This window comes from Nothobranchius furzeri, chromosome 4 (assembly GCF_043380555.1).
Source record: "Nothobranchius furzeri strain GRZ-AD chromosome 4, NfurGRZ-RIMD1, whole genome shotgun sequence".
NCBI classification, from domain to species: Eukaryota; Metazoa; Chordata; class Actinopteri; order Cyprinodontiformes; family Nothobranchiidae; genus Nothobranchius; species Nothobranchius furzeri.
This window is the reverse complement of record NC_091744.1, coordinates 6,559,786-6,582,315: the sequence shown is the minus strand read 5'-3', so window position 1 is coordinate 6,582,315 and position 22,530 is coordinate 6,559,786. Positions and strand designations below refer to the sequence as shown.

The window sequence follows — 22,530 nt, the reverse complement described above, 5'->3', positions numbered from 1 at the left end:
GTGATTGATTATCTTTTTCAGTTTTACATATATGAAGATGGTACTTATCCTGTAAAATTACAGTGTGCTCAAAGATTTTAAAGCATGTTTAATTTTATTACTCATTTGATATTTTAGTACCATTTCACACAACCATGTGTTTCTTCGTGTCTTGTGACTTTTTCTGATTTTAATTATCTTACATTTGTTTAATGATAATTTTTTGTGCTAAACTTTCCTTACAAATAAGTGATATCTGTGTAGGTGGTAGTGATTTTAAATAGAGATAGATAAACTCAACGTTTAGAGGTATCAATGGCACAAGAAGGTGTGTACTGCTTGGCTATTTTACGTCAAGGTTTTAATTTCGTTTCAACACACCTCAACCAAACTACACTGGTCCTTTCTTCATAACCTACTGTCATCCAATGACAGCATTGTAGAGAACAGAGTGATTTTTACCCAGCCAATTATTTTAAGGCTTCGTGATGACGTAGTAGTAAGTTCGCTTTAACTGTGTTTCCCAAATCGTGTAGTCACTGTGGGAAGCTAGGAGCTAACTTTTAATAACAAATAAATAGTTTATGGGTTTACTACTGGCAAGGATTACACGATAACATCTTCACAATGGTAAGAACATGTATATATTGGATCAACAATTTCCATTTTGTTTTTCAAAATATGAAATTACGCAGTTACAGAGCTTAGTCCGGCTAGTGATCGTTAGCATGCTGCTCTTTGAAAAAAGTCGGCTACCCTAATGTCTCATATCTTTAAAACAATCATTTAAAATACTGTTGTTTGAATCTTTAATGCTACCTTATAACGTTTGTTCCGTGAAATACTTCCGCAGTAGTGAGACATAAAACGTGTTTGCCTATAAGTTTAAAAACCGCTAGCCTTTGCAATGCTAAGTCATCGCAGGAAATGATCATTTTAACGTTCTGAAATTGTCGCAAATACATAAGCGCAAATATGCTTTGTCTACATGTCTTTTGTTCTCTTGGCCAACAACAACACTCAATCAAAATAATCTATTTTCCTCTGTAGTTACGACTTTCTTCTAAATTAATGCCTAAAAATGAGGTTCCCTCTTAAATTTCAGTTCCAAGTCTACACAACGTGCTATGTAACGGTGGGAAACCACTTAATTCATATTAGTTTTTCCTCCCAAACTGTTTTTATATTTTCAAAATTCCACATTTTATGATATCAAATGTTTATTTTGAAAAATAAAAACAAATTGTGGGTGAGAAAAATCTGACTACGGAAAAATAATGTAATGGTGTCACAGAACTCTAATTTACTCTTTAAGTTTAATGGCCTTTTCATATCATTAGTTAAGTGGCTGTACGAGTTAAAGAGAAATGTTTAATAAATAATCAAATTCCACAATAAAATGTCAGAATGATTAGTGAAGACTGCTTGAAATTATTACAAATGAAGTCTTTGATGCTTTGAATCAACTTTCAGTGTTATTCCAAAACTTGTTTTTATTATCATCATTTGACTTGATTTGATTTCACTGTCTCCTCACTCCTTTCTGTAGTCTATTATGTCCTATAATGGAGGGGCTGTCATGGCCATGAGGGGGAAGAACTGTGTGGCGATAGCAGCGGACCGAAGGTTTGGCATTCAGGCTCAGATGGTCACCACAGATTTCCAGAAGATCTTCCCAATGGGAGACAGGCTGTACATCGGTCTGGCTGGTCTGGCTACTGATGTCCAGACAGTGTGCGTGTGTCCACCTCATCATTAATAAGAGTCTTTTCTAAAGTGCGCAGGAGATGCCGTTTGATGGTAAATTGTTGTTGTTCTTTGCGTTTAGAGCTCAGCGGCTTAAATTCAGACTGAATCTGTACGAGCTGAAAGAGGGTCGTCAGATCAAACCCAAAACCTTCATGAGCATGGTGTCCAACCTGTTGTATGAGAGGAGGTGAGTGCTCCGTGTTCTGCAGGCATTTGTTATAGGCTAGATTCTGTTCCTATGTTTGTTATTTATATGCATATTTTATTTTGAAATAACTCAAAACAAAGAAAAAGGGACTTCATGTCATCAGTGACATGAAGGGCTCCAGACCATCTGAAATGTTTAAAGATATTCAGCCAGATTTGCAGTGGCACAAAAATGGTGGCACACCATTTCATGCCCTAAAGATAAATGTTGTGTGAATGCAATCACTGATCCTACTGTGAGCAGTTGTCGCTATTTCTCCAGTATAAGGAAATACTGGTTGAAGTGTTTGTGTGGTTAACCTTGTGTGGAACAGTTTATAGTAAAGCTTTTAATTACATTTAGATTTTTATTCAATTTTATGCTGTTATATTTTTATTCTATTTATCTATTTTGTTTCATTGATCTGTTGTTTTATATGTATTTTATCTGGACCTAAGAGTCTGTCAATAAAGATTATCTATCTATCTATCTAAAGCAGTGGTTCCCAAACTTATTTAGCTGCGCACCCCCTTCTATGTCCCGACCATGTCAATGCACCCCCCCCCCCAGCCCCCACATCGGGGCATGGCTATATATATATATATATATATATATATATATATATATATATATATATATATATATATATATAAGATGTCAAGCTACACAGACAGGGTTAAAAAATTCCCCATCACTTTCATTTTTTAAATAGTAATTAATAAACATTCGATACCATTACAATTTCCTTTGATTTCATTTTAAATAAATATTTAGAGTGCCCAGGTAGAACATAAACAATGCAATTTAACAGTTTTCTTAAAGTAGGAATGTTTAACCTGTGCGGCCAGAGCGCTCTCCTTCCTTCTGCTCTGCGTAAACCTGAGCTGATCACCTACTTGTGCATAATCAAATGTCTATAGGGGACAAGATATAGCCATGATGTTCACTTTGACCTCAGACCGACTTATTGCTGTTTTATGGTGTGGCTGAATCTGCGATCCGCTGTCATGCGGACTGGAACAACAAATGCTGCAGTAACGTGAAATGTGGTCAGGTTCATGAGGAGTCACTGGCTGGAGCGGACCCTACTCATCCCAGAAGCTAATATCTTAATTTGACCTTGAATGAAAAATAGCCTCTTAAAAGTTTTTATCACGGTGGAGGCAGCGTTCATTTCTGCCTTCAGTCTGACAGCGCGCCGGAGTTAAAGCAGCGTGTGCGCTTATTGAATCTGTGTGTGTGCGCGCGGCACAGCCGCTCCAGTCACCGCGTCTCGCGCTATTTAAACCAATGTTGTAAAATGACTTCTGCCCAGCCCAGATGTGCTCACTTGTGCACACGTGAGCCGTGGTTCAGCCGGAACGCGTCTGACCTCTGACAGACGCACTCTGAACTTCAGATCTTCAGCGCGCTGTCAATATAGCCTGAATGGGAATCATTTCTTGTTATTTTGTTACATCCACAATGTTCTGTGTGTGAGGTTTACAACGTCAGAACACCTGCATGAGACAGGTGTTAATTACAATCTGCCAGAATGACTCACCACCTTCAGATTTCTCCAACATCGTTAAAAATGATCAAATACTGAACATATCGGCGTGCGCAGGCCAGAGTGCTGAAGCTCGGCGCATTGTTATTATGAAGCTAGGGCACATGTGGAGGACACGCGCTCGCGCGCAAAAATATACTTGTTTTCAATTACATTTATTGTGCCCACTTACTTTTTCTTAGGCCCACCCACAAATGAGTTTCTGGCTATGCTAATGGTGACATATGACAGACTTCTCTGAGCTCCGCAGCCATTACACTTTTCACCTCGCGCACCCCCTAGCGGCAGCTCTGGGGGTGCGCGCACCACACTTTGGGAATCCCTGCTCTAAAGGATTACATGATTAATGTCTGGTATTTTTTAAATCCTTAGGTTTGGGCCATACTACATTGAGCCAGTGATTGCTGGACTAGATCCTAAAAGCTTTGAACCCTTCATCTGCTCCTTGGATTTGATTGGCTGCCCCATGGTGACTGAAGATTTTGTTGTGAGCGGGACCTGCTCGGAGCAGATGTACGGCATGTGCGAGTCTTTGTGGGAGCCCGACATGGTTAGTGTTCTCTGTTCGCCATGGAGGAGTGTTGATTTGTCTCTGGTGGGCATATGGAGGTCCGTGTGCTTGCTCTGCCATGTGGATTATGATTAAAGCGAGTTTTTACCCGAGTTCATGTCAGAAATATTTACTTAAGGAATAATGAGAAATGTTGGTGATCCTGCAGGAACCAGAGGATCTGTTTGAGACCATCTCTCAGGCGATGCTGAATGCTGTCGACCGGGACGCCGTGTCCGGTATGGGAGTGGTCGTTCATGTTATGTAAGTAAACTCCGGTCTGGTTGTCATTCTTACAGGTGTTTCCGAAAGCAGCATGGAGGCGGTCTGGTTTCTGGACAGGCAGCCATGTTTCCTTATTTCTGCTCCCACGAGAGCACCAAATGATTAGAAATTTGACACAAAATGTTTAAAAATAAAAAATTATGCGAACTATCATCCACTGTGTGAACTGATATTGTCATTAATAATAAAATAAAATCCAGCAAAAATAATACAAGTTTTATTTTGAAATCTACCGAATGAACTTCCCTCAAACACGTCTCACTTCCTGTCTGACTCATGTCATTTCTTTAACTCCATGATGATCCACATGCAGCATCTGGACAAAAACAGACTTAATGCACAAACTTTCGGCTGCCCCGCATGCCAGATCCGCTTGCACTGTGACAGCTCTGTTTGGACTAAATTATTTTTGATCTTTGTGGAAGCCATACGGAACCCGGACGCATACATTCCGCGTTCTGTTTGAAATTGACTTCACGTTGTTTGTGTTACTGATGCTGTTTGCATTTACTCCAGTTGCCCTCACAGATGGCTTTTGTTGTCTATTTTTTCCCTTAATTCTTTCACATTTATTACTTAAAATGTATGAAAGTAAAATGTCTTCTTTTTTTCCAGTTTGGAGATTTTTGTCAGGTTTCCAAGTTTTATACTTGGAAACCTTTTCATAATTTAAATCATTTAATCGAGCCAGTATGCGCTAAAATGACCCTTTACAGGTTTAATGAAATGCTACTCAGACACCCACCGCCCTCTGTGGCCAGAACACCACACTTGCAACTTCAGACTGGCGGGAGGCCACCTGTGTATTTGAAATTGGGCTGACATACCTGGCACTGCAGTCTTCTTCTAGCACGTTTCCTGGATGTTTTAGATCATGAACTCATCTGATTTGTTTAATTTAGAGATGAATCACTCCTGTGGACAATAATGAAGGCTGGGGAGACATTTCAGCAGTTAGATTTAGGTGTTAAAAAGATGAACACACAGTGAGGACATAAGTTTCACTTTTGCTTTGACCACAGATAATAAGGGACACTAGGGGGCGCTAAAAGCAAGCAAAACTGCCAAGTGTGCCTTTAAAGTCAAAATGCTAAAATTAAGTTTGAGCTGAACATAAAAATATTGAGATAGAAGTTGTAAAGAATAAATGTTAAGACAAAGTTGGTGCACACAGAAATGAGTTTGATTTTGTTTAAAAGGTAATTCTAGGTCTGCTGAAATTAATATTCTGCTTTTTTTTTCCCTGACAGTGAAAAAGACAAGATTACCACACGAACCCTGAAAGCCAGGATGGATTAGAGCTTCTGTTTCTCCTCACTTATGAAGTTTTGTACAAAACTTATTCCCAACACCCTGTTTTCTTACTGATACTGTTCAATAAATAAAAATGGAATTAAAGAAAAAATGTGTTTGTGAACATTATTGGCTGATTATGGGCTTGTTAAAAGCTTGTTGCTGCTTTTTACTTGGCGTGTGAGATCTCTGCTGAGGTCACATGATCAGCTGCTTCTTTTATTCCCATTTGTTTCTAAAAAAAACCAAATTTGCTTGTATGAGATGAAAACCCTCAAACTACACATCTGGTCAGCCACTGCATTTAAATGTGTCTTGCTATCAAATCAGCTGACAGGCAGGTGAGCTCAGACGTGATCTTTGATTAAAAGTAAAATGAACCAGGAGTGAGAATTCAAAGTAAAACTTCTCCCGTGTATTTGTGACCAAATCCTTTTGAAGTTTGAAGGTGAATAACAACAAACACTGTAAAATCCTTGAATACCATTAAAATCAACTACTGGAGATGGTGTTTTTAATACAAAGAACTGAGTATTGAATTTATATTTCAAAATAAAAGCATTTTGATAATCTGAAATGATTTTTCACTGAAAACTGCAAAAATAAACTTAAGATAGTTACATGAAAGCAACCCATAGTTTATCTTTCTGAAGTCAAGTCCTGTTCAACAAAACCTTTACAGGGAGTGCAGAATTATTAGGCAAGTTGTATTTGAGGAATAATTGTATTGAACAACAACCATGTACTCAATGAACCCAAAAAACTCAATATCAAAACTGAATGTTTTTGGAAGTATTTTAGTTTTAGCTATTTTCGGGTGATATCTGCGTGTGCAGGTGACTATTACTGTGCATAATTATTAGGCAACTTAACAAAAAACATGTATACCCTTTTCAGTTATTTATTTTTACCAGTGAAACCAATATAACATCTCCACATTCCCAAATATACATTTCTGACATTCAAAAACAACACAAAAACAAATCAGCGACCAATATAGCCACCTTTCTTTGCAAGGACACTCAAAAGCCTGCCATCCATGGATTCTGTCAGTGTTTTGATCTGTTCACCATCAACATTGCATGCAGCAGCAACCACAGCCTCCCAGACACTGTTCAGAGAGATGTACCGTTTTCCCTCCTTGTAAATCTCACATTTGATGATGGACCACAGGTTCTCAATGGGATTCAGATCAGGTGAACAAGGAGGCCATGTCTTTAGTTTTTCTTCTTTTATACCCTTTCTTGCCAGCCACGCTGTGGAGTACTTGGATGCGTGTGATGGAGCATTGTCCTGCATGAAAATCATGGTTTTCTTGAAGGATGCAGACTTCTTCCTGTACCACTGCTTGAAGAAGGTGTCTTCCAGAAACTGGCAGTAGGACTGAGAGTTGAGCTGGACTCCATCCTCAACCCGAAAAGGCCCCACAAGCTCATCTTTGATGATACCAGCCCAAACCATTACTCCACCTCCACCTTGCTGGCGTCTGAGTCGGACTGGAGCTCTCTGCCCTTTACCAATCCAGCCATGGACCCATCCATCTGGCCCATCAAGACTCACTCTCATTTCATCAGTCCATAAAACCTTAGAAAAATCAGTCTTGAGATATTTCTTGGCCCAGTCTTGGCGTTTCAGCTTGTGTGTCTTGTTCAGTGGTGGTCGTCTTTCAGCCTTTCTTACCTAGGCCATGTCTCTGAGTATTGCACACCTTGTGCTTTTGGGCACTCCAGTGATTTTGCAGCTCTGAAATATGGCCAAACTGGTGGCAAGTGGCATCTTGGCAGCTGCACACTTGACTTTTCTCAGTTCATGGCGGGCAGTTATTTTGCGCCTTGGTTTGTCCACACGCTTCTTGCGACCCTGTTGACTATTTTGAATGAAACGCTTGATTGTTCGAGGATCACGCTTCAGAAGCTTTGCAGTTTTAAGACTGCGGCATCCCTCTGCAAGATATCTCACTATTTTTGACCTTTCTGAGCCTGTCAAGTTCTTCTTTTGACCCATTTTGCCAAAGGAAAGGACGTTGCCTAATAATTATGCACACCTGATATAGGGTGTTGATGTCATTAGACCACACCCCTTCTCATTACAGAGATGCACATCACCTAATATGCTTAATTGGTAGTAGGCTTTCTAGCCTACACAGCTTGGAGTAAGACAACATGCATGAAGAGGATGATGTGGACAAAATACTCATTTGCCTAATAATTCTGCACTCCCTGTAGTCTTGAAATCAGATTGTCCTGCTTCATCAGTTGTCTCAAACGTTGACCTTTTCTGTGATCAAATGCATTTATTTTATAAAGATCTCCGCAAATAGGAAGATGCAAACTATTGAATAAACCAGACAGAACAAGATAAAACTCCCTTTAATATGCAATGAATCATTTTCAAGTAACCTTTTTTCCTAATGTCTGTAGGTAACAAAACAATACTGTATACAAACACAAAATTGCTACATTAATGTAAACAAGATATAAAAATTATCCTTATGGTAATAAAACAGGTGTTTGCTGCAGAATTCCCCTTTTTAAGTGACTTTTTTTAGACCAACTTCCACTGAATGTACGGTAAAATTTTTAAAAATATTCAGAAACATTATGGCAACATAACATTCAAACACTTTTTGTCCTTTTGTTGCTTTAGTCCCAGCACTCAGATACTAAGTTTAGTGGTTTGATGTTACAACTGGTGTAGTCTCATGAACACGTCAGCCATGCATTTTCGAGATTGCATTCTTTATACACCGTTAAATATTAATGTGTTAATTTCCAATTTGTCAGCAGTACGTTGAATTATTTTGTCAGAGAGAGAGAGAGAGAGAGAGAGAGAGAGATGCCTGGTGGCGACTGTCATGCATTCTGGCTGTCCTGTGTCCGTTTGTCTAACAGAAACCATAAAAACAAAAATGGGGGAGACTCTACTGACAAACTGGTGGCTGCTGAAGCTCAGACGCTCATTCAAGGCATTAGTGAGACAGTTTTCGTGCTGGCGTGAGGAGCAACAAGGTGGATGAGGAGTTGTGGAGAGCAGATATCCAAAATAAAAGGAGTTTCACAAGGTGAGGTGACGGTGGTGGTGTGTAACAGGCTCAATGATTTCCTCCTTCCAAACCGCCGCCGGACCAAACCAGATGCTTGTTTGTTTTGTTTTTTTAAAGGGAGACAGACCAACATGGAGAAGTAACAGAGTGGCATTTGACAGAAGTACGGCTGGACTGGAGTCTATGATAAGATGTTGGACATGAACTCGTAGAATCGTTTGGAGTACTGCTCTGGGTTCACTGTCGAGATCTCGGCCCCCGCCTGGTAACAAATCAGAGGAAAACACACACATGTCCAATCAGACAGGTTAACCATTCAGAGGTTGTTTTAAAGGAACTAGTTAAGATCTAAAATCTAAATATCAGTGTGGCAGTGTGAGCGTCCTGTCACTGTGTCCCGATTGATCATGCCCGCCCGGGCCCTTGTTTCTCCACCGTGCCACATCAGCTCAGTGCCCTAATGGTATGAGTGTCCGCCCTGGCACTGGGAGATCGGGGTTCAAAGACTTTGAATAAATGGGACCCAATGCCTCTCTCTGCTTTAAGGGGTTGGATTTTGGGGGGAGGGGGTGTAAAACCACCAGATAGTTCCCGAGCGCGGCCGTGTCAACAGCTCACCGCTCCCCCCATGGGGATGGGTCCAATACAGAGATGTAATTTCACCACTGTGTGATAACTATGGGACTTTGACTTTACAAAAGCCATTTGTACTTCTGGTCTGTTTAAACTATGTCCATTCACCCACTTATGCCATGGGGAGCGCAGCCCCAGCAGAGGCCCAAACCACCTTCTCCCTAGCAACCTCCACCAGTGGGATGTGGAGGCATAATCCCTACAACATGTCCTGGGAAGACCCGCAAGCCTGAAACACCTCCCCTAGGAAGTGTTCTCACCAAATGCCCAAACCACATCAGCTGGCTCCACTCTGAGTCTCTCCCAGATGTCCGGGCTCCTGCCCTCATCTCTAAGGCTGAGCCCAGCAACCCAATGGAGGAAACTCATTTCAGCCGAAGTGAGGATTAGGGTGAAGATCACCTTTGCTTTCTGGTTTAGATCCCTCTTCACCATAGCAGACCGGTTTAGCGTCCGCACCGCTGTAGACGCTGCCACGAGCTGGTTAACGATCTCCAGGTCCCTTCTTCTCTTACTTGTGAACAAGACCCTGAGATACTGAAACTCCTCCACCCTTTTTCCAGTCGAGAACCTCCACAGCGAGGGGTGAAGGTAACAGTTGGATGGAGCCAAGAGAACCACGTCATCTACATCAAGTTTAGTTTAAATCCGTCTAAAGTTTGGCGCTGACAGCTTGTGTTGCACCAACTGGACCTGCCCAACTGGATCACGGAACAAAGAGACGATTAAATAAAAAGATCCAAAAGGCTTCATCACTAACCCCGTGTTTCACAGTTTTGGCAGCATGTGCAGCTTTTTTCTTAGCGTCGTAGTGCGTGAGGATGTCGATGATAGCCATGAAGTAAACCTCCTTCTTCACAGCACCTGGAACAACAAAAACAAAGTTTGACCCAAAAAAATTAAAAATAAAAATACAATAAATAAAAGGCACTCGGGTTTTAAAATCCCGCCGCTCACCGTCGTGGCTCTTGATTGCGTAAACGTCCACGGAGGAGTCAAACTCCCCAGGGCCGAAGAAGCCCCCACAGTTCAGAGGGTTCCCGGGACTGTCGGGAGGCGTGCCGAAGGAGCCCGTCAGCACTCCTCCTCCCATCCCATCGTTCTCCAAATCCTCCTCCTCTCCTGTTCCCTCCACATCCATCTCCTCCTGCTCGGCCCGCTCCACGTCGTGGATTCCCACCAGGAGGCTGTAGTCCATGATCTTCAGGGTGGCCAGGAACTGAAACACCAGCAGGTGGGGTAAGACACTACCTGTTAACCTTTCAGGTTAACTGCATTTGTGTTCTGAGCAGATACAAAAACACGGATCTGGATCTTACCTCCACATCCCGCTTTAACTTCTCCAAAAAATATTTCTTGTTGTCGTCTCCTATCTGCAGTTTGTGTCCTTCATTTAGGAAGTCGTTGTCTTTAAAAGTGGGAAGTTCTTTAGCCTGAAGAGAGGTTAGATGTTAGATACAACCTGCTCCTAACCACTTCATTTAGACGTCATCTGACAACTTTGTCTGAGGGGTCAGACTAGGAAGGGGCAGGGGATTATTTTTGTCTCAACTGTCAGTACACAGGAATAAAAACGTACCTTCTCTTTGTCACTGGCTTCCCTCGAGACTGTAGAACCCTGAAAGCCATGAAAAAAAAAATAGAATTAAAAGATCAATCAGAAGCAAAACAGATGCTCATACTTAGGCTGGATCTTCTAAAACTCTCAGTTTTTGTCTGTTTTCTACCTGGAATAAATCAGGAATCATTTCTACACAACGATGAGCCGTTCCAAGAATGAATGAATTACATTTACGTGTTTGAGTGCTCAGGATTTGAAGAGAAGCAACACAAAGCAGGTGGTGTGAATGGACAGGTGTGCAAAACCAGACTAAGGGAACGCTCCTCATGTCAGAGCGAAGCTAAGATCTCCTCATGTTAAAAATTATTGAGTAGTTTTTTTTTTGGTAAATCATGAAGATGTTACAAGAAATCTCAGATTATGAGTTTACTTTAGGTCAATGTCTGTAAAATTAAGATGAAAGGGTAATTGTGAACATGGTTGAATCCTCAAGTTAGTTAAAAATGAAATGTTTGTCCTAGAAAGATTTCCTCATGAGACGTTTTGCTGAGAAAAAAAAAAAACAACCAGAACATTAAAATATGTATTCTGTCTGGAAAGAGGAATTGTCACAGTGCGAGTAGAAGCGTCACCCTGAACACCACTCTTCAGCTCTCTGCTGACCAGAAACCACATTTTGTGGAGCGAGTAGGTGCTCTATAGGGGGCGCTCTTTACCTGCTTTACAGCAGAGTGAACTTTGGCACGGCCTACACTGGTTTGAGCTAAAAGAGGCTACAAAATCACAGACTGATGGTGACCTGGCTTTGTTACTACTGGACTTGTAAGTAATTATTTTTTGTCCAACAGTGTTGTGTCATGTTAGTGTAAATAAGTAAGTAATTGGAAGAAAGAAAGAAAGAAAGAAAGAAAGAAAGAAAGAAAGAAAGAAAGAAAGAAAGAAAGAAAGAACATTTTATAAAGCGCCCCTCAAAATAAAAATCATGAGGTGCTTCACCAGAACAAAATATTTAAAGTGACTGTGTGTATTTTCCCTGGCAATAGGGGGCAGTATACACCTACATTTTTGCAAGCAAGTATTACTGTTGTGTTCAAATAAGACCTTACCAACGGATGGCATTAGGGTCAAAATCCCTGGGAGCACAACCTCCAGCAAAATAACAAGAGCACAAGTTTCCCTTTCATCACCGGCAACGAGTGAAGAGGTAAATGTGTAAAACAACGTTCATTAATGCTGAAAGTTTTGTAACCATTTCTTACAAATCAGTAAATGCATTTTGTCCTCACGGGCTTCCGCAGAAGGAAACATGGCATCCAATATGGCATCGCCCATAGGGCTGTAGCGATGCCTCGATGACGTCGACGGCTCGATTCGAAAAATTCGTCGACATCAGATCCGGAAGTCGACGCACCGCGCCCACTTGTTGCATCCCCAGGAGTTTGTAAATAGAGGAGGAATCTGCCTGTTTTTCCTCTAGTTCGCCCTCTTCTCCGCCTTCACCAACATCTCCACCAAATACCGAAGACCCAGAACAATGTCTGTCCGCTACTAGATTCCTTTCCTGTTTTGCCCACCTTCGTCTCCCGGCAACGGACAACTTCCGGGGTCAGATGTGCTGCTCCGTCTCTAGCGCAGATGTAGAAAATCACCGGGAGCGTTTCTCCCTTCATTAAGGAGCTTCTTTCAGACATTAGGAGAGCTGTTTTGGTGGTAGCAGTCTCTCCTCCATGCTGTTCTGTTTGCTGGGTGTTTTTGGTTTATTTAAACATGGTAACTTGAACTTAATGTTGGTAAAGCTACTGTTAGCATTTTCGCTAACAGCTTCTTGCGTTGGGATAAGCTGTTACGTTTTGGTTTAGAGTTCATCTTTTTGTGGTGTAGACCTCCCTTTTATTACATTTAGAGTGTTGTGGGTTTTCAGTTTAGTTTAAAATATCACCTGAGTTTGGTTTAACCACCCAGGTTAGAGTTTGGACCTTTGGAGATCCTTATTTTCGTCCAGAACCATGTAATCTTTGCCCAGTGGGACATCCCTACTTATTTGTACTTTTGTTTTAATTCCCCACAGGCAGAATTAGTTTTATTATTCCCAACCTGTGGATGGAAAGATTTATGTTTTGTTGTAGTTGTAAATAAACCTGATCATAATTTTAACTTTTAAATCCCATGTTACTGTCCCTTCCTTTTTGCACACGAGCCAAACTCCCCAGGAAGGGTGGTAACACCACTCGCCTCACGCTTATAAGTGACAAAAACAAAGCAGCATGGAGACACTCCGTCTCCAACCACCTCTCAGGCAGCAGCCTGCACTCCCAAGTTCTACACGTCACCAAAACATAACCAACCGCAACACAATAAACGCAGTGTTATACAAAATGGAAGGCCTGTAGTGTTTATTCTCTTACAGTAACAATTTATCTTTTTTTTTGAGGAATTTATTAAGAGATTTTTTGGTTTTTATTAACTGTGCAACAGAAAAATAATCATTAGATTAATTGTCTAAATAGTCATTAGAATAGTCGTCTATTCGATAAAATAATCGTCAGAATAATCGTTTTAAAAATAATCGTTTACCCCCAGCCCTAGCCGCCCACAGACTTAGACCAGCTCCCATGTATTTTAGAACAGATTTTTATGGTTATATTTTATATAGTTTTCAACAACTGGGCATCTTTAAAGTCATTTCAACAACATTTTAATGGCTATTTCAAGAGATTAATGGTAAAAATGACACAATGTCACTTTAAAATGTAAAAAGGATTAAAAAAGAAGAGATTAAAAGGTACAATTAAAATTAGAAAAAAATGTGATAAAAATGTAAGGAAAGAGAAAGGGGATAGGAAAGAGGGAAATCAGTGGATCCCGGGAAAAGGTGGAGTTGGTGGAAAGAGCAGAATAACCCCCAAATTCCACTACCTCCGCTCCGCTCCGCTGCGGTCCGCCCCCGCCTTCCGCAGCCGCTCGCTTCCGAACTCAATTTTTACTGGTACGCGCTCTACAACGGCTCCGCTCCGGTGCGGAGACCTGAGGTGGGCAAACAAGCATGCGCAGGATTTTCAAGATCTTGCGATACAGTCCGAGCAATAAACGCGGAAGTTAGATCCAAACACCCGTTGTGTGGGAGAAGCATCGGCATGAGCTGTTTAATCTGCCCATCATTTGTGTTGAGAGATCAGCAGTGTTTGGATCAACAAAGTGTGACTACTTTGATAGCGGAAACTGTATTTATGGCTTACTTTTGTGCATTTAAACTTCAGCCGCCATTGATAGTTGTTAAAAGTTGTTAAACCTGTGCATATGAAACAAAAAACGCCTTTTGTTTGTCGATTTATTGTGAAAAACGGAAATTGTGCTTGCTCCTTTTCCTGTTGGGCGGTTGTGATTTCTGTCCATTTACTGCGGAGGTGCTCCGGCGTCCGGCAAAAATAGGATCGATTCTATTTTTGCCAGACGCCGGAACAGAGGGCGGCGCATGGCGCCGCACTGCCGGAGCACGGCCGCGGTAGTGGAATTGCTCTGATTGACTAGAACGAGACCGATTTTGCTCCGGCGTTCGTGTCGGAGCGGAGCGGAGCGGAGGTAGTGGAATTTGGGGGTAAGGAGAGGGTTAGCTTGTTGTTAGTGTTAGGTACAGCAGGCTGCTGCCATTGTTTACAACAGTTGTATTTCCATTTTCAACCAGTAGGATGGAGGAACAGAATACTGCTCACTCTTACTTTAAAGAGTAAATTAATGATGAAAACCTTACAAAAATGAGGGACGGCGTGGTCAACTTCGGCTAGTTTTATTACAGTGACAGAACTGAAATGACTCATTCTGTAAGGTACTAAAAATGCCCAAAATGAAACTGCTGAAATCACTTTATGTGAGAGAGATTTTGTACAAAAAATAAACCTTGTTTTGTATTTACCACAGAGATATTATAACAAAAAAAAAAAACATAAATCCTTTAAAGTGACTCAAATGTTCTGCTAGTTTTTCTGTAACTGAATCTGCTGCATAGCTTGAATATATTGAGTGCTTTGTACCTTTAGGTCGTATTTGCGGTGCACGGTGAGGCGGTGGCTGAAGACGTTCCGGGTCACCACCATGTACGTCTCCACGCCGTCCACCGTTAGTCTGTACATCCCCAGGAACTGAGGCAGCAGCGTGTTGCCATGACACTCCACTATAAACTGGAAACGTGGTAGTGCGGAAAAAAATATTCAGTCAGAAAACTGGTTCTGCAGCACTGCATCATTTTTTTGGAAGTGAAACTGATTAGATCAAGTGATCAGATATTAAAGCTGCGACGTTGATCGCACTATGAGTGGTTCTGGTGAATCTACCTGGTGATACTTCTTTAAGATGTTGTGCATCTCAGCGATGTCTTCACTGGAAACTGTTTTGATAACAAAGCGGTGGTCGTAGCTCGTCAGGAATCGGTTCCCAAACCGACCCTGGGAATCGCTGTTGAGCGGTGCGCTCCGTGTCAGAGAGTTCTGATCGAATGAGAGAGACAGAGGAGAATTATTTATTTATTACACCCACAAACATTATTGTGGTCATTCAATGACTCTTGTGTTAAAGGTTGGCCACCTGGTAGTCCTGGTCATCGATGGAGAACCGCTCCCTCAGGTTCCTGAACACCATGGGACAATACTCTTTGAATTTAAAGCGACTCGGTAGGTTTTCTCTGACGGGAAGGAAAGAGAAACACGGTGAGTTGAACAAATAGGCGCCCTACTGAGAAAGAGGAAGAAGAAAACATGTTGGCATGACGATTGTTGGACTTATTTCTGCTATTTACATCCTACAGAATCAGTAAAACAATGCAGAGCTGACATTTAGAGTCAGGAACTGTGAGTCATAACAGTACATGTTTTCTGGGCTTTCTCATCTACCCGCTGCTCTGCTCTCTCCTGGCCATAAAATCAACGCAGCCTTCTGTCGTCAAAGACCAAGGTGGGCGGGGCCATGAATGCTCATTTTCCTAGTGACTGGCTTTTTCTGGACCGATCATTTTCTAGACTATTTCAAAAAGAACAAGCAATACACGACTTCTCAGTAATCTTTTGGATTAAAGTAAACTGACAATGAGAACGAGTAACGATGCACCAAGTTTTTTAACCGAGTTATAAGCACCAATCAGATTAGATAAAACTTTGCCTTTCCTAGCAGATGTCTGATCAACACCTGTAAAACTGACTGATTTATATAGATTTTTGTGTGTTTTTTGTTTGAAGAGCGGTGGCAGCCTTACTTGGGTTGAGTACAAAAGTAAATCCGTTGTAATTTTGTTTCTGAAAGTTTCATAAAAATCAATCCAGACATTTTGCCAACATTTTCTAACTTTGCTGAATCTCTCAAAATAACCCGGTGTCACTCTGCTTTCTCGTGGAACCCGAACCGGCTGCAGGCCGGAGGCCCAGAGGTCTACCGGACACGACAGAGGGATTACACGTTTAGGCAGGCCCAAAAGAGCTGGCGGGGGTTAGCTACCGCCCATGTAACCCTAACCCAGATAAGCAAAGCACGATGACACGCCACTGACCAATTCAACTAGAGGGTACAAAACCCCACACAACTCCTAGGTGTGTCAGCAGTAGTGCAGGGTTTAACCTGGCTAATCATTTACTGATGTGATGTACTACTTACTTGTTAAATAGGTGGTTGTCCACTTTGATCTTACTGTAGGCTTTAAAGTCATCTGGCATCAACATAACTGGTACAGGCACATTACTTAACTCGTTAATCTGAAGGAGAGAGAAGAGCGGTAGAGGTCAGAAAATGTGCAGAAGTACAGCTGATCTTCACGCTAATACAGCTCACAATATTTACAAATAAAATGAGGATTAATCTGTTAATGGAGAGGATTTACAGGCAAACAAATGTGTAATTTCAACTTTAGGAAAGGATTTTATTACAGCAAATAATAAAACAGCAACCAAATGACAATTTAGTTCGAAGACGCCGATCATTTCTGCGCAAACTTCCGAGAAACACTACAGACAACGGAAATCGCTAAAAACAAACGCTGACGCGACGGTTTGCAAAACAGGGACTCGAAGTGGTGCTTGTTACTCTTGTTCATTTTCAACTAAATGATAAACACAGCTAGTGGTGTTGCACGTAAAATGACCGCATTAAAAATGCGTCGTTTCAGAAATTCTCCAGCATCTCTGCCGGCCTGGCGGACATTAAACGTGCTTCCAAGTTGTGACTGGAAGAGGAGGACTTTGATGTGAAGTCTGTTTGATGTTTTCAATCGGCTTCACACCCACACCTCCAATCAACCGCCCCATTTGCAGCACCCACACACACACACACACACACACACAGAGTTCAGCCACTGAATACCAAAGATGCTGCAGTGATAAACACAACATTAGCTGAAGCCTTAATCCCTCGGCAGCAGCAAGCATTTGTAGCGTCACTTTGTTTACAGGGCTGCAGCTATTTATGGTTCTCACAGCCAGAGTTTATGTGATTGATTCTGGTTGATTAGTTTATTTCTATTAAGGTTCCAGGAAAGATTCCTTCTGATTTTACATTTTCACACAAAAGCCACAAAACTGATCACGCAGCTGACAAAGTCAAAAGAAAACATCTGGATAGAAGCATGTCACACATCTTGATGTCCAACTCCGTATAAACCACATATACTGCAGCTGCATTTGACTGTTTAAGACTTTATTAAATTTGAAAGCAGAAACAATTAAATAAATATTCCAGAAAAGAAGCTTCTAAGATCACTAAAATGCAAGAAACACATTTTTTAAAAAGCAACTAAAAAGATGGTGACAGATACGGATACTGATTTCAGATTCTCGAGCAGCCCTTACCTGCTGATTCCAATTTGTCTCAGAATTATTTATAACTGAAGACATTTTTTTTATTTTGAACTAACACGAAAACTACAATTCTGGAGTAAAACGTTGCACAAAATCTGCTCTGTTGAATAAAAACTTTGCAACAGTGACTTCAAAAATGGCGGCAAAAAGGCGTTTTTGCTGCTTGGTAATTTAAAGAGAAAATTTAAACTAATTTTAAAACATTTTTGGTCTTCATGTTAGTTTGTCACGCTCAAGAGGATTTTTGGTGCATCGTAATTTGCATAGAAATTTTTAATTACACTTAATCAAATTTGTTTTGTTCAATTTCAGACATTTTTGCTGAAAGCTGTTGTAGCGGATCTACAGAACAAGCTAGGTTTTGAACGCAAACGCTGCCACGGAATATTCACCCTTCTCCTCGGGTATCTTCCCGGAGACACTTCTGCCGGAACTAAAAACCCACAATGCCGAAAAAAAAAATCGAGATAGCGCTAAACACCAGCCATCACTTTCTAGGTTCAAACGTCTTTTGTTGTCCATAGGGCCGGGCAACATGGACAAAAACTTATATCTCAATATATTTCATCTGAATTCTGCTTTAGGGCGACTACCTCTTGAAGCTCATTGAGAGAATGACAAGAGTGCGCAAAGCAGTAATCAGAGCAAAGGGTGGCTATTTTGAAGAAAATAGAATATAAAACATTTTTTCAGTTATTTCATCTCTTTTGGTTAAGCACATGACTCCATGTGTTCACTCATTGTTTTGATGCCTTCAGTGAGAATCTACCAATGTGAATGGTCATGAAAATAAAGACAACACATTGAATGAGGTGTGTCCAAACTTTTGGCCTGTACTGTACATCTCAATATTTTCCTCCTGTAGTGCCTTTTTCTATCAGTCTGAGCGTTAGAAACACTGATAAGTTGCTGTTAACACACAGGTAGGTTTATATCTTTATTGGTTTTACAAGGTTCATATTTATACTGGATTTCCATCCATCCATCAGTTAGGAACTAGAGGTGTCTCAAATGTGCCACAGGCACTTTAATCCATTATATTTATATAATTAACATCTAACTAAAATTCCATCTAGAGGTGGCTCATATCCTCTCATTCTCAATATTACCAGTAATTATTTCTTGTCCAGAGAAAAAAGTGTATCGGGTTAAGTTCATTTCATGATTTATTTGCATCCAATACTAGAGGATTACACTCCAGATATGTCGATATACTGCCCAGTCCTAGTTGACTTCAAATGGGGTTTTTCTTTTTGGGACTCTAGTAGTTTGTCCTATAGTTGAAGTGGTAGCAGCCGGCTGTTTCTCCTTCTCTGATATTGAGCAGAGAACCTCTAGGCTAGAACATTGTCAAGAGGCACTAAAAAATCTTTTAAGCTCATGTGTTTTCCAAATTTGGCTTTGCAGCATTAATACTTGTGTATTTTTATATATTTTTACTAATTGAGTTTTTCCTCCACAAATTTTTCTTTAAGCACGCTGAACCACTTCAGAAGGTTTAATTGTCCTACTAGTAAAGCAACTGTGAAATAAAGTTGCATGTATTTGGACATCTTTGTGGTTTTATTTGATTCTAATTTATTTATTTTATCAAGAGCATTTTACAACAATAGAGATAAAAGACACCAAGAACAACATGAACAAATTCCAGATTAGTTTTGCACTTTTCATTTATTCAGATTATCATCTCACCGCATATATTGTGAATTTTCAACTGACTTTTATTATTTCATTTGGTCCCATTTCGTCTTTGGACATCGGATAGGTCATTTTACATACATATTTTCATTGTTTTTCTATCAAAGTGACATTCCTTTTGAGGTCTTTTTCTGCCATACTGTTAAAATTTTTCCTCTCATCCATTTTCAAAGCTTTCTTGAGATCATGTGTTGTCTTCTGCATTTATTTTGTGTCCCAGTTTGGCTGTTTAAACACTTTTCTAACAATTTATTTCACCTCTGGAATAAATCCAGGGTTTTCCCTTAAAACGCCCCCCTTCCTTTTCTCTTCCCTCCTCGCACTTGCCAAGTAGGTCTGCTCAGTAATCTGCTCATGCCTGAGAGGCCGTTTTTCACGCATGAGACAAACTCACTAAGAGTAAAAGTTACTGCACATTAGGCAGATCCAAACTGCTTGTGCAACCCAATCCATCCATTACTGGACGTCCAACCTGCCTTTCACAGAGCTTTTCATAGCCACAAGCAACCTCAGCCAAAAGTGAATGTGATAGATTTTTTTCTGCTCTATTTATAGTAAAATGATGTAATGGATGAACTGCAGCAAAAGGATGGAGGCGCTAACCACAGCCACTGTGAATACAGGTTAGAGCAGGTATTTTATTTTAAACAATGAAAATCGGTGCAACCTGCTGCTCTAGCTGCCCGTCACACCCCTCCCGCATCATGCCTGCACAACAGCTGCAGCTCACGAATCAGCCGCACAAACCTTCACAATCCATAATCTATGATGGCAGATTATCCCCATGACCTGGTCACAGATGACTGATAATCCACCACTCGTGGATGTGCAGATTTGCTGAGGATCAGGCAGATGTAATTATGAAGTTCGCTTCCCATTCACATAACCTACCAGGTAGCTGGCTAAAGGGACAATACATCGTTTTCCGAATGATAAACACCTCAGAATACAGTATAAATAAGATTAATGACTAATAATAAATGTAAAAAATAAAACACATAATGCTAAAATTTGGATTATGTTGTTCCATTAACATTTAATTCGTCTACTTTTGATTCTATAAATACTGCATAAATTGTATTTTAGTGGAATATTACAAAGTCAGATTATAATCCTGATTATCTCATTTTAAATTGTTTATTTGTAACTTAGAACTGTCCTTAATTGCATTTAACGATAGTAAAAATTGTGAAATCAAAAATTTCCTGAAAGAATCTTAAACCAACTTCACCACCTTTCCGCAAATACAATCCGAATCGCTGCAAAAATGCAGAACAGGAAGGAAAAAACACCACAGTTCATAAATGAAAGTGGAAACAGGCATTCCACCACTCAGAAAACCATCAGATTACAAGCCAACCGTGCGTTAACATCCGTGAAACGTAGAGTATAAACGAGCGTCTGGGAGCATCAAAGCTGGTTTGACAGATGAGGGCAGCTGGCTAACGAGGCGGCTAAAAATCAAAACACAAGCTAGCAGGAGGAGAGGATGAAGATGTGTTTACCGTATGGTTGACACCCCACATTAATACGCTGAGAATGGGCTCGCTTGCACGGAATAACTTGACTTTCTGTCCTATAAAATGCTTCTTTTTCGTCTTGGTTTTGCTGGCGCTGACGGCCGCTGCGCTGGTGCAGTTGGATGACATGTTGGCTCACGCGACTAAACGAAAACCGCAAACTTAAAAACGACGTGTAAACAGAATCTACGGACGCGTCGTGGCCGCCGTCCAGCCCACGGTGAGTCGGTGTGTTGCTGTTGGGAGTCAGCGGCGGAGCATTCTGCGCCGACACCACCCTTCCTCCTCCCGAGCAGCTAGCCAGCCATCGGGCCACAGCGGAGCCGCCTTCGTTTCAAGAAAGAAAAACAGCCCACGGCGGTGGAGCAGCTCCTCTACGCCCTCCCTGGAAACCTGCGACCTGAAACCGACGCGGAGGCGTTTTATATGGAGGCGAATTATCCCCTCATGATGAGCCGGAGACAATCAGCCCGCCCGCCAGACGAGCAATGCGTTTATCGGGTCTCCTCAAGATGGCGTCTGTGCTGCGCCCCCTGGCAGGCCGTGAGTGGGACTGCAGGGGTTCCCATTTGTAATCTGAATGAGCAGCAGACTACATGTAATCTGGATTAGGTAATAAAATGACAATTTAAAAAAATAATAAAAAGACTGGATATTACATAATTATATGATGCTTAAATTGTAAAATACTTTCACGTTAGACATTTTAATTTGACAGTTTTATTGGTCAAGAAATGTTGATTTTTGTTTGAATGACTTTTCAGTCATTTAATTTTTTTTTATTTTCATGCCCTGTCAGCAGTCAACTAAACCCCGTGAGTTTTTATGTTTCTTTTTTTATTCTCCAATTTGACATTTCCCTGTATGCACTGGACATTAAAATTAACATTCCATGCTATTTTCTTTTCTTTTCTTTCTTTGCAAAAATTGGGAATTACATTGACAAAGCTGAGCTCTGTTCCCTCTTTCCAATTCAGAAAGGGCAATTCCAATTAACTTTTCACCCTCTAAGCATCTTTAATCTGCTCTAATCATAAAATAGTTAAACTCTTTAAATCTGGACTAGATTATAATAGAATCCTTAAAACAGAGTTGTTGATTTTCAAAGAGCATTTTTCGCACATATAGAAACTGGTCCAGCCCAAAAACTAAAGTAAGGCTCAAACCTGGATTATTCTACGTTAATAGCAGAGTCCTTGTTGCAGTTTTTAACTGGACCAGTTGTAATGTGGTCCATATACTGACAAACTGCTGAAATCTGCCTTGTTTTAACTTTTGCGAAACAAATTACGGTTTAGGAACTCTGTAATTATTGTAAAATAATTAGTTCAGGTTTGACGAGTCTATTAGTTTATTGAACATAGGTGTGTGTGTGTGTGCGTGCGTGCGTGCGCGCGTGTGTGTGTGTGTGTGTGTGGGGGGTCCTTGTGGAGTCTCTTATCTACTTCATTACTATTAATATGAAACACAAGGAACAGTGTTATTTACATCCACGAGGGATCCCTACAGGGCAGTTGAGGGAAAGCACACTTGGTGAACGTTTATTGTAAAAAAAAAAAAAAAAAAAAAACTGGAAAAAAATATCAGTTTGGATTATTTGAAAGAATGGAGACCATAAAATCCAAATTGCACGGGATTTAACAAGAGTTC

General features: G+C 40.8%; 2 protein-coding genes across 2 annotated transcripts; one reads left to right on the top strand and one right to left on the bottom strand.

Annotated features, from left to right (window-relative positions):
• The first annotated feature begins 468 nt into the window (after positions 1 to 468).
• Positions 469 to 5,704, top strand: psmb3 (proteasome 20S subunit beta 3). Its single transcript, XM_015976181.3, has 6 exons — positions 469 to 609; positions 1,529 to 1,713; positions 1,808 to 1,915; positions 3,837 to 4,014; positions 4,184 to 4,278; positions 5,550 to 5,704. Exons 1-6 carry the CDS (start codon positions 607 to 609, stop codon positions 5,596 to 5,598), a joined length of 618 nt encoding a protein of 205 aa, XP_015831667.1. The 5' UTR covers positions 469 to 606; the 3' UTR covers positions 5,599 to 5,704.
• Positions 5,705 to 8,498: 2,794 nt separating this feature from the next.
• Positions 8,499 to 21,233, bottom strand: LOC107396434 (phosphatidylinositol 5-phosphate 4-kinase type-2 beta). The gene is made up of 10 exons (XM_015976160.3): positions 20,866 to 21,233; positions 16,467 to 16,564; positions 15,408 to 15,504; positions 15,158 to 15,310; positions 14,858 to 15,004; positions 10,848 to 10,886; positions 10,588 to 10,701; positions 10,226 to 10,487; positions 10,029 to 10,132; positions 8,499 to 8,897 (listed from the first exon to the last, which is right to left on the bottom strand). Exons 1-10 carry the CDS (start codon positions 21,007 to 21,009, stop codon positions 8,817 to 8,819), a joined length of 1,239 nt encoding a protein of 412 aa, XP_015831646.1. The 5' UTR covers positions 21,010 to 21,233; the 3' UTR covers positions 8,499 to 8,816.
• Between the last annotated feature and the right edge of the window lie 1,297 nt (positions 21,234 to 22,530).